General features: G+C 56.9%; 1 protein-coding gene across 1 annotated transcript in view; it reads left to right on the top strand.

Annotated features, from left to right (window-relative positions):
* The window catches only part of LOXL2 (lysyl oxidase like 2), a 52,485-nt gene that overhangs the window by 14,461 nt on the left and 23,663 nt on the right, over positions 1–14,361 (top strand). Inside the window, exon 3 of the mRNA XM_054174809.1 lies at positions 9,316–9,527. Within this exon, the coding sequence (XP_054030784.1) occupies positions 9,316–9,527 (212 nt within the window). The remainder of the gene's footprint in view (positions 1–9,315; positions 9,528–14,361) is intronic.

Below are 14,361 nucleotides of genomic sequence, written 5' to 3'. Positions count from 1 at the left end.
TTTTTTGGTGTGTTATGGTCTGAACTGGGCGGGGGGGGGGAGAGGAAATAATTTCTTGTCCATGTTACAGCATTTTTGTCTGGGTGGTTTGAGACACCAGGAAATCCTGGAGCCCCACTGCCAAGGGAAAGTGCTGAGCTGAATAGGATCCTGTGTCTGTGGAGCACTGGGACAGGTCAGGCAGAAGGAAGGCAGGCAGGAAGGAAGGAAGGCAGGAAGGAAGGAAGGCAGGCAGGAAGGCATGAAGGAAGGCAGGAAGGCAGGCAGGAAGAAAGGAAGGCAGGCAGGAAGGAAGGAAGGCAGGCAGGAAGGAAGGAAGGAAGGAAGGAAGAGTGAGAGTGAATCACAGAGAATCTTGCAGCAGGAGAGCAAGGGATGTGGGCTAGGTAGAGCCAGAGGCCTCCCACAGCCTCCTGGCCCTGCTGAAATGGAGGCTGGGGGGAAGGATGTGTGGGCAGCAGGAGCAGGGCAGGGATTGTGCCCTGGGGCTGGGCACTGCTGAGGCCAAACCTTGAGGGCTGGGGTCAGTTTTGGGCTCCTCGCTGCAAAAAGGACACTGAGGAGCTGGAGCAGGGCCAGAGAAGGGCAACCAAGCTGGGGAAGGGTCTGGAGAAGAGGGCTGGGGAGGAGCAGCTGAGGGAGCTGGGGGTGTTCAGCCTGGAGCAAAGAAAGCTGAGGGGAGACCTTTTGGTTCTCTACCCTTAATGGAGGCTGGAGCCAGGTAGGGCTTGGTCTCTTCTCCCAAGGAACAAGCAGCAGGACTTGGCCTCAAGTTGCCCCAGGGGAGCTTTAGGTTGGCCCTCAGAGGAAACCTCTCCACTGGAAGGGTTCTCCAAGCCTGGCCCAGGCTGCCCAGGGAGGTGGTTGAATCCCCATCCCTGGAGGGGTTTCAGAGCTGCAGGGATGTGGTGCTGAGGGCCATGGCTTAACCCCAACCTTGGCAGCGTTAGGGAGTGCTTGGGCTGGGTGATCTTGGAGGTCTTTTCAGCTGGAGTGATGCTGTGATTCCACCTGCCCCAGGCAAAGAGGTGAGCTTGGACACCCAACACTAATAGCAATTAGTATTAAGAAGGAAAAGGGGGGGGGGGGGGGGGGGGGGGGGGGGGGGAAGGAAAAAAGTGTCAAACTCTTCTGGGCTGGACCCTGTTCCCCTCCACCCCACATCCAAGTGCCACACTTTGGCCTCACAAGCCCACCAGAAGCCAATGTGGTTATGAAACCAATGAATCTCAGCTTCAGAGAGCCAGGGCCTGCCCAGAGACAGCAAGGGAGAGGGGGGGTGGAAATTGCAAGGGGGTTGGTGTTGAGCTCTCACAAAAGGATTCCTGGCTTGGAAAGTTTTCACATGGGCCTCAGCTGCTTTTGTTTCCAGCCTCTGAACCAAACACTTCCCCAGGGCTTGGGCTCCCCTTGCAAAAGCTGACACAACTCTCCTGATGTTTGCTTTCACCTTCTGCTGTCTGCTTTGTGCTGGCAGAACGATTCTCGCCAGGGCAGCACGTTGGAGGGTGTCCTGCTCCGCTGCCCAGCCTCCCCCATCCCCTTCCTTCCTGTGACAGCCTCGAGGATGCACAGCAATCGATGCAGGGAGGAGATTCCCCCTCCTAGCGACAGCAGCTGCTGCCTCCCAGCCTGCAGGCAGCACCCCGGGGCTGAGTCACCAGCTCCTGCCTGAAAGCAAGCCCCAGCAGCTGGGATGTCAGCAGGGGCTCTGCAGAGGAGGGTCTCAGAATCACACAGGAGCACAGAATAGAGCTGGTTGGGACAGACCTCCAAGCTCCAACCCTTGACCCAGCCCTGAAGGGTCAACCTTAAACTATGTCCTTAAGCACCAGGTCCCCAGGCTGCTCATTCACCCCCAGGGATGGGGACTCCAGCACTGCCCTGGGCAGACCATTCCAGTGTTTGAGAACCCTCTCTGTGAAGAAACATTTCCTAGCCTCCAGCCTGAACCTCCCCTGGGGCAGCTTGGGACCATTTCCTCTGGTCCTGTCCCTTGCCACCAAGGAGCAGAGGCTGCCCCCTCCTAGCTCCAACCTCCCTCAGGGAGCTGCAGAGAGCAATGAGGTCTCCCTCAGCCTCCTCTTCTCCAGCCTGGACACCCCCAGCTCCCTCAGCCCCTCATAGCCCAGGTGCTCTAGGCCCTTCTCCAGCCTCATTGCCTTTCTGTGGGCACACTCCAGCCTCTCACCACTCACTTTAACCAGACTCTGGAACAGGTTGCCCAGGAAGGCTGTGGATGCCTCCTGCCTGGAGATATTCAAAGCCAGGCTGGATGAGCCAAGTCTAGCTGAGAGGTGTCCCTGCCATGGCTGGGTGTTGGAGTGGATGGTCTCAGACTGGATGTCAGGAAGAAGTTGTTCCCCATGAGGGTGGTGAGAGCCTGGCACAGGTTGCCCAGGGAGGTGGTGGAAGCCTCCTGCCTGGAGGTGTTTGCAGCCAGGCTGGAGGTGGCTGTGAGCAACCTGCTGTGGTGTGAGGTGTCCCTGCCCATGGCAGGGGGGTTGGAACTGGCTGAGCCTTGAGGTCCTTTCCAACCCTGACAATTCTGTGATTCTATGATCCCTGAGGTCCCTTCCATCTGAACCTTTCTGTGAATTTCCAGCAGCTAAGTGTAGCTGAGAGGTGTCCTTGCCCATGGCAGGGGGGTTGGCGTAGATGATCTCTGAGGCCCCTTCCATCTGAGAGCCATTCCATGAGTTTCCAGCAGCTAAGTGTAGCTGAGAGGTGTCCCTGCCCATGGCAGGGGGGTTGGAGTAGATGATCTCTGAGGTCCCTTCCATCTGAGAGCCCTCCCATGAGTTTCCAGCAGCTAAGTGTAGCTGAGAGGTGTCCTTGCCCATGGCAGGGGGGTTGGAGTAGATGATCTCTGAGGTCCCTTCCATCTGAGAGCCCTCCCATGAGTTTCCAGCAGCTAAGTGTAGCTGAGAGGTGTCCCTGCCCATGGCAGGGGGGTTGGAGCAGATGATCCCTGAGGCCCCTTCCATCTGAGAGCCCTTCCATGAGTTTCCAGCCTCCCTTGTAGCCGCTGTGCCTGGCTGCAGGGTGAGCACAAGCAAAGCTTTCAGGGCTGAGGTTTCCTGGTGGCTGTGGCAGCTTGTTGCAGGCATTTGTCTCCACGTGGACACCCAGCCTGGAGAGGCTGATGTGAAAAAGCTCTGCTCTGGCTATTAAGGGATTGTTTGCTGCTGAGGTTTTTATGAGCAGGCTGTTTTCCCCATCAGCCCAGCTGCTCTCCACGTTGGTGCTGGAAGGTAAAAGAGTCATCTCCCTGCCTGGGTTTGAGTGGCTCCCAGAGAGACAAAGGCTCAGCAGTGAAAGGAAACCGTTCAAAGGGTGATCAGCAGAAAGCTCTCCGTGGTCCTTTCTCCTTGTTTGTTGTCCCTTTGCCCTTGAGGCTGCCGCTGTAGAACCGAGATCTGCAGCAGCTTGGGGCTTCCTCAGAGGTTTTGCTCTTTGCCCAGGCTGGGTGCAAAGCCCTGGGGCTGCTGCTGCTGCTGCTGCAGTGATTCTCTGCTCTGAAGCCTCTCTGTGAGTGGGGAAGGGGCTGGGGTTGGCTTTGCTCTCAGACAGGTCCTGAAAATGTCATTCCATGCCGGTCTGCTGCAGCTATCTGAAGGCTGAAGTGGCCTCAGGGGGGTGAGATGTTGGCTTATTGCTTGCTAGTTTGCTCTCTCTCAGGTTTTTATTTCCTCTTTCTTGGCAAAAGGCTGTGGCAAAAGGCTTGGAGTCTCTGAACACAGCCCCATGTCAGGGCAGGATTGCTTTTTGCCTCCATGTCAGCACCTCTGAGGGGGGGGCAGAGATGTGTTGTGGGACCTCTGCAGTGCTTCAGCTATTGCCCTGCCTCTGGCAGTGGTTTGGGTTTTCCTCAGGCCCAAGTAGAAGCCATTTAACCTGCACCTTACTTGGCACCCCTGTAAAGTGACCAGCAAGGACAACCCAGTCCAAGCAGTCAGTGGAGAAGCAGCTCTGGGCTCCTCGAGTTTCCCCACATGATAGAATGGTTTGGGTTAGGATTGACCTTAAAGGTCATCCAGTGCCAAGCCCCTGCCACAGGCAGGGACACTTTCCACCAGCCCAGCTTGCTCAAGGTCTCACCCAACCTGGCTCTCAACACTGCCAGGCTTGGAGCCTCCACAGCTTCTCTGGGCAACCTGTTCCTGTGCCTCACCACCCTCCTGGGGAAGAATTTCTTCCTTGTGTCCAATCTCAATCCAGCTCCTTCCAAGCCTGAAACCATCACCTCTCCTCCTGGCACAGGGGTTGGAAGGGACCCAAAGAGGTCATCGAGTCCAACCCCCCTGCCAGAGCAGGAGCATAGGATCCAGCTCAGGTCACACAGGAACACATCCAGACAGGGCTGGAAAGTCTCCAGAGAAGGAGACTCCACAACCTCTCTGGGCAGCCTGCTCCAGGGCTCTGGGACCCTCACAGTAAAGTTTCCCCTCGTGTTGAGGTGGAACCTCCTGCGCTGCAGCTTACATCCATTGCCCCTTGTCCTATCCCAGGGAGCAAGTGAGCAGAGCCTGTCCCCTCCCTCCTGACCCCCAGCCCTCAGATATTGATAAACCTTTATTAAATCCCCTCTCAGCCTTCTCCTCTCCAGGCTAACCACCCCCAGGGCCCTCAGCCTCTGCTCCCCAGGCAGTGCTGCAGTCCCTCAGCATCCTCACAGCCCTCCGCTGGAGCCTCTCCAGCAGATCCCTGTCCCTCCAGACCTTTGTACAAAGTCCCTCCCCAGCACTCCTGCAGCCCTCTTCTAATCCTGGAAGGCTGCTTCCTGGAGCCTTCTCTTCTCCAGGCTGAACAACTCCAACTCTCCCAGGCCATCCTGACAGCAGAGGCTCTCCTGTGGAGCCCCATCTGGCCTGGCACTCTGCATGGGTCACTTGGGGTGAGCAAGAGCTGCCATGCAGCTTCCTCACACAGCACAGGCACCTTGGCCACCAGTCCTGAGTGTGAGTTCACACTGGGAGCCCAACACTCTTCCTCTCCATCCTGCCAAGGACTGTGGCTTCTGACCTGGCTACCCTCAAGTGCAATGGAAGTAGCTGTGAAGGGAAAGGCACAGGTGGGCTTTAGGACATTGCTGGGCTGGGCTGCTCCTGGAAGAAGGTCCTGGCTTCACTTCTTTGTGTGGTGGAGCTGATGCTGAGGTGTAGCAAAGATTACTTAGGGCTTGAGCTAGGGTGGGTGTGCCCTGCAGGGGGAAAATCTCACTTCAGGCTGGCTGAGCCCCTTTCAGCTGTCAGTGCACCTTTGCTGCCTGCTTTGCTCTCTCCTCCTCAGCATGAGGAGGATCTTCTTCACTGTGAGGGTCCCAGAGCCCTGGAGCAGGCTGCCCAGAGAGGTTGTGGAGTCTCCTTCTCTGAAGCCTTTCCAGCCCCAACTGGATGTGTTCTGTGTGACCTGTGTTGGGTTCTATGGTCCTGCTCTGGCAGGGGGCTTGGTCTGGATGATCTTTGGAGGTCCCTTCCAACCCCTAACATCCTGGGATCCTCTCCAGTGCACTTTGAAGCTTTGGCTCTCTCCTTTGGGTTCCTCTTTTCAACAGGCCTCTGGATCTTCAGCAGACCATGCTCAGTTCAAGTGGGTTTACAGATTCCCAGATTGCATCAGGTTGGAAGGGATCCTCAAGGTCTTGTCCAACCTCCCTGCAGGCAGCAGGGACACCTCCAACGGGAGCAGGCTGCCCAGGGCCACAGCAAGGCTGATCTTGAGTGGCTGCAGGGATGGAGCCTCAACCACCTCCCTGGGCAGCCTGTCCCAGTGTCTCACCATTGAAAACCCCTTTGGGGGAGGGGTATTAACCTTTTGGGGAGAGGAATTGAGAACCCTTTGGGGGACAGGAGTTAAAGAAACCTTTGGGGGAGAAGAATTAAGACCCTTTGGCAGAGAGGAATTAAAGCCCCTTTTGGGGAGCGGAATTAAGATCCTTGTTGGGGAGAAAACTTAAGACCCCTTTGGGGGAGAGGAATTAAGACCCCTGTTGGGGGTAGAGGAATTAAGAACCCTTTTGGGGAGAGGAATTAAGAACCCTTTTGGGGAGGGGAATTAAGAACCCTTTGGGGGAGAGGAGTTATGGAACCCATTTGGGGAGAGCAATTAAACTCCCTGAAGTGACTTGCTCAGGGTGCTGGGGGCAGAGATGTGGATGAGGAGGAGATGATGCTCCTCTCCCTCTCCTCCTCTCCCTCTCCTCTCCCTCTCCTCTCCCTCTCCTCTCCCTCTCCTCTCCCTCTCCTCTCCCTCTCCTCTCCCTCTCCTCTCCCTCTCCTCTCCCTCTCCTCTCCCTCTCCTCTCCCTCTCCTCTCCCTCTCCTCTCCCTCTCCTCTCCCTCTCCTCTCCCTCTCCTCTCCCTCTCCTCTCCCTCTCCTCTCCCTCTCCTCTCCCTCTCCTCTCCCTCTCCTCTCCCCTCCCAGCTCTTTCTCCCCAGTGCCCAGGGTCTGTCAGTTGCATCAAGTGTGGGTGCATCAGCTGGGGAGCTGGGGGAGCCACGTGTGATCTGCAGGCCTCTGCACGTCCTCCTCTGCCCTCCCTGACCTCAATACCTCCCTGCTCAGCCCTGACCAGAGCCCTTTAAACCTCTGGGCATCCTTCCCCTCTTCCAAGTGACTGAATTGGAGCAGGGGAGGGGGAGGATTCCTCAGCCCTGATGTAACTCAGCACACCCACGTGGGCTCCTACAGTTATTTGGTTTATTTTATTTTTGACAAGAAAAGGTCTCCTGGAAGCAAAGAAACCCAAACTTTCAGTAGCTCTTTTGTAGCTGCTTACCACAGCAGATATTTTCCAGTCAGCTTTTGCTCCTGGGCTTGGGTCCCTGCAAGGTTGGGTTGTGCACTGCCCTCCTCACGTAGGCTCCAAGCTCCATGACTCATTTTGCTGCTCCCAGCGAGGCTCCAAGCTGGAGGAGGAAACCTGGCTTGGGGCAGTGGTGAAATGCTGCTCTCAGCACATGGGGGGGATCCCAGAGGCAGAGGAGAGGATGTTCAGTGGCTTTGGGAGAGCCCTTTCCTTACCCAGGGCTCCTGCTTCCCTGCACCCAGGGGCAGAGGAGAGGATGTTCAGTGGTTTTGGGAGAGCCCTTTTCTTGCCCAGGGCTTCTGCTTCCCTGCACCCAGGGGCAGAGGAGAGGATGTGCAGTGGCTTTGGGAGAGCCCTTTCCTTACCCAGGGCTCCTGCTTCCCTGCACCCAGGGGCAGAGGAGAGGATGTTCAGTGGTTTTGGGAGAGCCCTTTCCTTGCCCAGGGCTCCTGCTTCCCTGCACCCAGGGGCAGAGGAGAGGATGTGCAGTGGCTTTGGGAGAGCCCCAGAAGTCCCTTTCCTTACCCAGGGCTCCTGCTTCCCTGCACCCAGGGGCAGAGGAGAGGATGTTCAGTGGCTTTGGGAGAGCCCTTTCCTTGCCCAGGGCTCCTGCTTCCCTGCACCCAGGGGCAGAGGAGAGGATGTTCAGTGGCTTTGGGAGAGCCCCAAAAGCCCTTTTCCTTGCTCAGGGCTCCTGCTTCCCTGCACCCTGCCAGCATTAAGGTGGACCTAGCAAAGCTGAGCTGGGTTCATTCCATCAAATAAGGTCAAAGAGCTTCTGAAACAAGAACTTGAATGAATTTAAGTAACAAAGCAGATTTGCTGTGTGGCCATTTGGAAATTAATGCTTTGGGTTGGGTTTTGGTGGGTTTTGTTTTCCTCCTGATGGGAAAAACAACAACATCTGCAGCTGTGCCCAGCCAACAGCATCCAGTGCTGGGTTCAGCCTGGGGCTACTCACTCCAAGAAGGACCTTGAGGGGCTAGAGAAGACCAAGGAAGCTGGGGAAGGGTTTGGAGAACAGGGCTGGGGAGGAGCAGCTGAGGGAGCTGGGGGCCTGGAGAAAAAGAGGCTGAGGGGAGAGCTTCTGGCTCTCTACAGCTCCCTGAGACGGGGCTGGAGCCAGGTGGGGGCTGGGCTCTTCTGCCAAGGAATAGGTGAGAGGAGAAGAGGAAATGGCTTCAAGTTGTCCCAAGGGAGGTTTAGGATGGACATTAGAAGGAACTTCTTCACTGAAAGGGTTCTCCAAGCCTGGCATAGGCTGCCCAGGGAGGTGGCTGAATCCCCTTCCTTGGGGGGGGGCTTCAAAACCTTCGAGATGTGGTGCTGAGGGCCACGGTTTAGCCTCAGCCTTGGCAGAGCCAGAGAATGCTTGGACTGGCTGATCTTGGAGGACTTTCCCAACTGAATCAGAGGAGAAGGCTCCCAGGAGACCTTCTTGTGGCCTTCCAGGATCTGAAGGGGGCTACAAGAAAGCTGGGAAGGGACTTCTGAGGGTGTCAGGGAGGGATAGGACTGGGAGGGATGGAGCAAAACTAGAAGTGGGGAGATTCAGATTGGCTGTGAGGAAGAAGTTGTTCCCCAGGAGGGTGGTGAGAGCCTGGCACAGGCTGCCCAGGGAGGTGGTGGAAGCCTCATCCCTGGAGGTGTTTGCAGCCAGGCTGGAGGTGGCTGTGAGCAACCTGCTGTGGTGTGAGGTGTCCCTGCCCATGGCAGGGGGGTTGGAGCTGGCTGAGCCTTGAGGTCCCTTCCAGCCCTGCCAGTTCTGTGGTTCTGTGATAGACTCAAATCAGTTTGGGTTTAGGTTTTTGTTTATTTGTGAGAGTTTTCCCTTTTGCCTTGGAACCAATTTCCTCAGAGTGGCCAAAGTCACTTCATTAAACCTTTGATTTCTGTTCCCTTGTCATTCAGAGAGCTCCCTGAAGCTCCAGTAAGGTGGAGGAGAACTGGAGCATGCCTCAGCTTTTTGGTTCTGCTAGGCTCAGACCCTGCCCTGTGTCTTTTTCCTTGTGGAGTCCTCTGCTTTGTGGCTGTGAGCAACCTGCTCTGCTGTGAGGTGTCCCTGGCCATGGCAGAGGGGTTGGAACTGGCTGAGCCTTGAGGTCCCTTCCAGCCCTGACAGCTCTGTGATTTTATGCTGTGAAAGGGATGGTGCTGGAGCTCCCCTGGGGCACCTGGAGCTCCTGATTCCCCCACCCCACAGCCTCCCAGGCACACCAGCAGCAAGCCTGTGGGAGCAGAGAGAGACCTGGCTGAGCCTTGAGCTCCCTTCCAGCCCTGACAGCTCTGATTTTATGCTGTGAAAGGGATGGTGCTGGAGCTCCCCTGGGGCACCTGGAGCTCCCCTGGGGCACCTGGAGCTCCCCAATTCCCCCACCCCACGGCCTCCCAGGCACACCAGCAGCAAGCCTGTGGGAGCAGAGAGACCTGGCTGAGCCTCGAGCTCCCTTCCAGCCCTGACAAGCCTGTTATGCTCATGCTGCCTGCTCCTTTCTGTGCCTGCAGAACATGAACATCCAGGTGGAGGACATCAGGATCCGTCCCATCCTGGCCACCTACCGCAAGCGCGTGCCGGTGACGGAGGGTTACGTGGAGGTGAAGGAGGAAGGCAGCTGGAAGCAGATTTGTGACAAGCACTGGACCATGAAGAACTCTCGAGTGGTCTGTGGCATGTTTGGCTTTCCCAGCGAGAGGAAATACAACACCAATGTCTACAAGTAAGAGCAGAGCTGTGTCTGTCTGTCTGGCTGTCTGTGTGTGCGCGCCGAGCCTGGCCGCCAACACTCGGAGCCTTGTTCTCGAGATGCAAACTGTCAGATGGCAACTGCAGAGCTCAAGGTAGGGAAAGCTTTCCCCCACCCCCTACACCTCCCCCAAGGGCTGCTCCATTCCTTCAGGTCAGATTTTCCTCCTGTGTAAATATTTGCCACGTGAAGCGTTTCCTGCGGCAGGCCAGGGGGGAGGTGGTTGATCCCCACCCTGCTGGCCCAGGACCTGCTGCAGTGAGGCTTTGGGAGGTCCTCCCACGGGAGAGGTGGCCCAAGGAAGCAGAGGATTAGAGAATGGCTTGGCTTGGAAGGGACCTGCAAGCTCCTCCAGTTCCAACCCCCCCCCCCTGCCAGGGGCAGGGACACCTCTCACCAGCCCGGGCTGCTCAGGGCTCATCCAGCCTGGCCTTGAGCACCTCCAAGGAGGGGACAGCCACAGGCTCCCTGGGCAACCTGTGCCAGTGTCTCCCCACCCTCCCTGGGAAGAATTTCTTCCCAATCTTCAGCCTCAATCTGCACTTCTCAAGCTCCAATCCATTTCCTGGCACTCCCAGCCCTGGTCCAAAGTCCCTCCCCAGCTCTCCTGGAGCCCCTCTCAGGTACTGGAAGGCTGCTCTGAGGTCTGCCTGGAGCCTTTTCTTCTCCAGGCTGAACAGCCCCAGCTCTCCCACCCTGTCCCCAAAGGGGAGGTTCTCCAGCCCTCTGCTCAGCTTTGTGGCCTCCTCTGGACTCTCTCCAGCAGCTCCAGGTCCCTCTTGTGTTGGGGGCAGCAGAACTGGAGGCAGTGCCAGAAGTGGGGTCTCAGCAGAGCAGAGTAGAAGGGGAGAGTCCCTTGGTGTCACTGCTTCAGCTTGCATTGGGTCAGCAGCCTCCATCACAGCCTTGCTTCTGTCTGCTCTGTTCCCCAGCGGGGAGACCCTAAAGCAGATGCAGAAGAGTTGAAGTGAAATTTGGTCTCATTTCTTTCCTGACCTCTGGAGCAGAAAAAGCATCAACTGGTCAGGGGGAGAGCTGCCTCCCCCAGGCAGGAGTTGTGGTTTTCCTGCCTGCTCCTTTTGGCCTCTGCAGTTGCTATTTCTGAAGGCTCCCCCTGGACCTGCTTGGCCAAGTTTCATCTCTTTCATTAGCGAGGTGGTGATCAATTGGAGAGGTCCTTGGGCTGGCAAAGCACACAGCCACAGAGCAGCACAAAGAAGTTCAGCTCAGTGTTACCCAGGGGGAACTCTCCTTTCAGGCTTCCCAGGGAGCTGAGCAGAGAGCTGATGATTGCTACCAGGCAGTCTCATGGTGTCCCCTGGACACTGCTTAGAGGAGGATTTGTTCCCAGCAGAGCAGCTCAAGCTCAGCTCTGAGGTTTCCCATCCCCTGCAGCAGAGCAGGAGGGCAGAAATAAATCACCTCTGGGAAGCCAAAGTGGACTCTTTCCTGCTTCTCAGTGGTGGTGTTTCCAAGAAAAGCATTCACTTGAGCAGCTGGAGACATCTGCCCTAAGGAAAAGGGTTCTGGGGGCTTGTCCTGCACGTGTGCACGTGGAAACACTGAGGAAGGAGCTTGAGGAAGGCAGATTGAGGCTGGAGGTTGGAAAGGCATTCCTCACAGGGAGGGTGGGGAGACACTGGAACAGGTTGTCCAGCTCCCAGTTCTGGGCTGGGAGCTTCACAAATCATCATCTTTGCTTCATGTTGGAGGCACTGGAGTGATGACCACAGCAATCTGCTTTGCTGGGCCAGGAGAGCCTCCTCTCTGCTTTGGCCCACGCACTTTCTGCTCTTGGAGAGGCTGTAAGGCCTTGAGAAGGCTTCAGGTCCAGCTCAGGAGGCTTTGGGTCCAGCTCAGGAGGCTTCGGGTCCAGCTCTCTGCCTTAGCCATTTCCAGTCACAAACTTCCACTGTCCCTCAGGAGCCCTTCAGGTCCCCCTCTGGAGCCCTTCAAGTCCCCCTCAGGAACCACTCAGGTCCCCCTCAGGAGCCCTTCAGGTGCCTCTCTGGAGCCCTTCAGGTCCCTCTCAGGAGCCCTTCAGGTCCCCCTCTGGAGCCCTTCAAGTCCCCCTCAGGAACCACTCAGGTCCCCCTCAGGAGCCCTTCAGGTCCCCCTCAGGAGCCCTTCAGGTCCCCCTCTGGAGCCCTTCAAGGTCCCTCTCAGGAGCCCTTCAGGTCCCTCTCAGGAGCCCTTCAAGGTCCCTCTCAGGAGCCACTCAGGTCCCCCTCTGGAGCCTCTCTCTAGCTGGTCACTGGAACTAAACCTCCTCTCCATCTGAGTCTGAAGCCTCAGCAATGCTCTTCTCACTCCTCAGGCTTTGCTCTCCCTCCAATACCTTCCTTCTAAGGGCAGATCCTGCTCGCCACAGCTGGAATGGGCCAGGATCAGGTTTCTGCTGGCCAGGGGCAGGAGTTGCCCCCTTCCCACATCCCAACTCCACGCTGAGTTTGCTGTTCCTCTGCTTCTGCACAGTGGTGGGAGGTGAAATGAGTTGCAGATGGGTCTGGCTTGGAAGAAAACAACTTAGTTCATCCTTGTCCCAGTGCCAGGCTTTTTGTTCCTGGATGTAGCTCAGGCTCTGCAGCTGACAGCAGGATTTATGGTAGGAAATGAAACAAATCTCAGTGTTGTTTCCATCCTCATCCTTCAAAGGGATCTTCTATAGGCACCACTTGTCAGCTCCTCCTCCCTGTTCCTGCTCTGGTGGGGAAAGAGGGAGAGCATCAAAGTCATTCTGCTGGGAGAGTGGAAGTCTGTGACTGGAGAGGGCTAAGGCAGAGAGCTGGACCTGAGTGGCTCCTGAGGGGGACCTGAAGGGCTCCAGGGGGGGACCTCAAGAGCTCCAGAGAGGGGCCTGAGTGGCTCTTGAGGGGGACCTGAAGGGCTTCTGAGGGAGAGTGGCAGTTTGTGACTGGAAATGGCTAAGGCAGAGAGCTGGACCTGAAGCCTCCTGAGCAGGACCTGAAGCCTCCTGAGCTAGACCTGAAGCCTTACAAGGCCTTACAGCCAAATCCTCACAGGATGGAGGATCTCAACAGTTCCTTCACTCAATGTCAGCCCAAACAGCATCTCTCAGGCTGCTGGGACTGGGAACCCACCCTGAGGCTGGTCAGGTGTGGGGGGCAGTCAGCCACTTCTGTGCTTGCAGCAGGAGGCCTCCTGGTCTGGGTTGTCCCTAGCAAAGGCAGGGGCTGAAGGGCTTGGGCAGAAGCTGGCAGGTCTGGCTTCTTTCCTGCCTCCCTGAGGCTGAAGGCACCAGACTTGATTTCAGTAAGTGCTTGAAGAACCTCTCAAGGGCAGAAGCTTTCTGCTCACAGCCCTGAGTTGCAGCTCCCCAGCTCCTGCTCCTGCTTTGGGTGAGTTTTCCTGGCCATGTGTGCAAGGTTTCTGCTCCCCAAGTGCCCTCAGAGGCATTCATCACAGCATGGCTGCTTTAGCTAAACCTTTCCACCAGCCCTTGGGCTTAACCTGGGTCTCGGAGCAAAGCTGATGTGATGAAGGTCCCTCTTCCCTCACCCACAGGAATGATAATGGCCTTCCAGGATCTGCAGGGGGCTACAAGAAAGCTGGGGAGGGACTTTTGAGGGTGTCAGGGAGGGATGGGACTGGGGGGGATGGAGCAAAACTAGAAGTGGGGAGATTCAGACTGGATGTGAGGAAGAAGTTGTTCCCCAGGAGGGTGGTAAGAGCCTGGCACAGGTTGCCCAGGGAGGTGGTGGAAGCCTCATCCCTGGAGGTGTTTGCAGCCAGGCTGGAGGTGGCTGTGAGCAACCTGCTGTAGTGTGAGGTGTCCCTGCCCATGGCAGGGGGTTGGAAGTGGCTGAGCCTTGAGGTCCCTTCCAACCCTAACAATTCTGTGATCCTATTTGGACTCCAGATTGACCTGGAATGGGCTGGGGAGGGCTGGGCTGCTCCCTTGGTGTGTCACAAAGTCACCAGCAGGGATGCCCTGAGCCGGGGTCTGCAAAGGCCCTCTGCAGCCTCCTCCTTTCCTCTCTCTCTTCCTGGGGAAATGAGGTGGAGCTTTCTCCTCTCTCTGCCTCCTTCCCCCCAGCCTACCAAGGGCTGTTAATACCAACCAGATGTGACTGCCTGCTGAAATTTCCAGGCTGAGGTCATTGTTTGCTATTCTGAGGCATCCCCATGATGACTTCTCCAAGCCAGGCTCGCTCTTGTCTGCTGTGCGGTTCGTGGCTCCCCCTGCACGTGTCTGGGGAGGGCTCTCTGGAAGGGCTCCTCCAGGGTCTCACTTCCACACTGAGCACATGGCCTGGGGCAGAGCTGCTCCATGGTGGCAGAGTGTGGAGCAGTACCCATGGATGGCTGAAGGCATCACACACAGTGTGTAAGGTCCCTCCTGAATCTGCCCCGTGGCTCTGCAGCCCAAGAGGGCAGCTAAAGGGCAAGCTGGGCCTAGGTGCTGAGCTCCAGCAGTCCAACAGCAGAGGTTTCTGTGGCTTTTTGGTACAGTTAGGGCATCCTGGGTGCTGTAAGGAAGAGGAAGAAAAAGCTGCCAGCTTTGCTCCACATCCCAGAATCCCAGCATGGTCAGGGCTTGGGAAGGGAGCTCTGGAGCTCATAGAACCATAGAATCAATAAGGTTGGAAAAGACCTCAAAGATCATCAAGTCCAACCTCTCACCCAGCACCTGATGACTACTGAACTATGGCACCAAGTGCCACATCCAATCCCCTTTTGAACACCTCCAGGGGTGGTGATTCCACCACCTCCCTGGGCAGCACATCGTCCAGTCCAACCCCCTGCTCCAGCAGGGCTCCCACAGCAGCCTGCCCAGGAGCACAGT

The sequence above is a fragment of the Dryobates pubescens genome, chromosome 31, assembly GCF_014839835.1.
Source record: "Dryobates pubescens isolate bDryPub1 chromosome 31, bDryPub1.pri, whole genome shotgun sequence".
Taxonomy (NCBI): domain Eukaryota; kingdom Metazoa; phylum Chordata; class Aves; order Piciformes; family Picidae; genus Dryobates; species Dryobates pubescens.
Note: the sequence above shows the minus strand (reverse complement) of the source record. Positions and strands in the feature narration are given on the sequence as shown.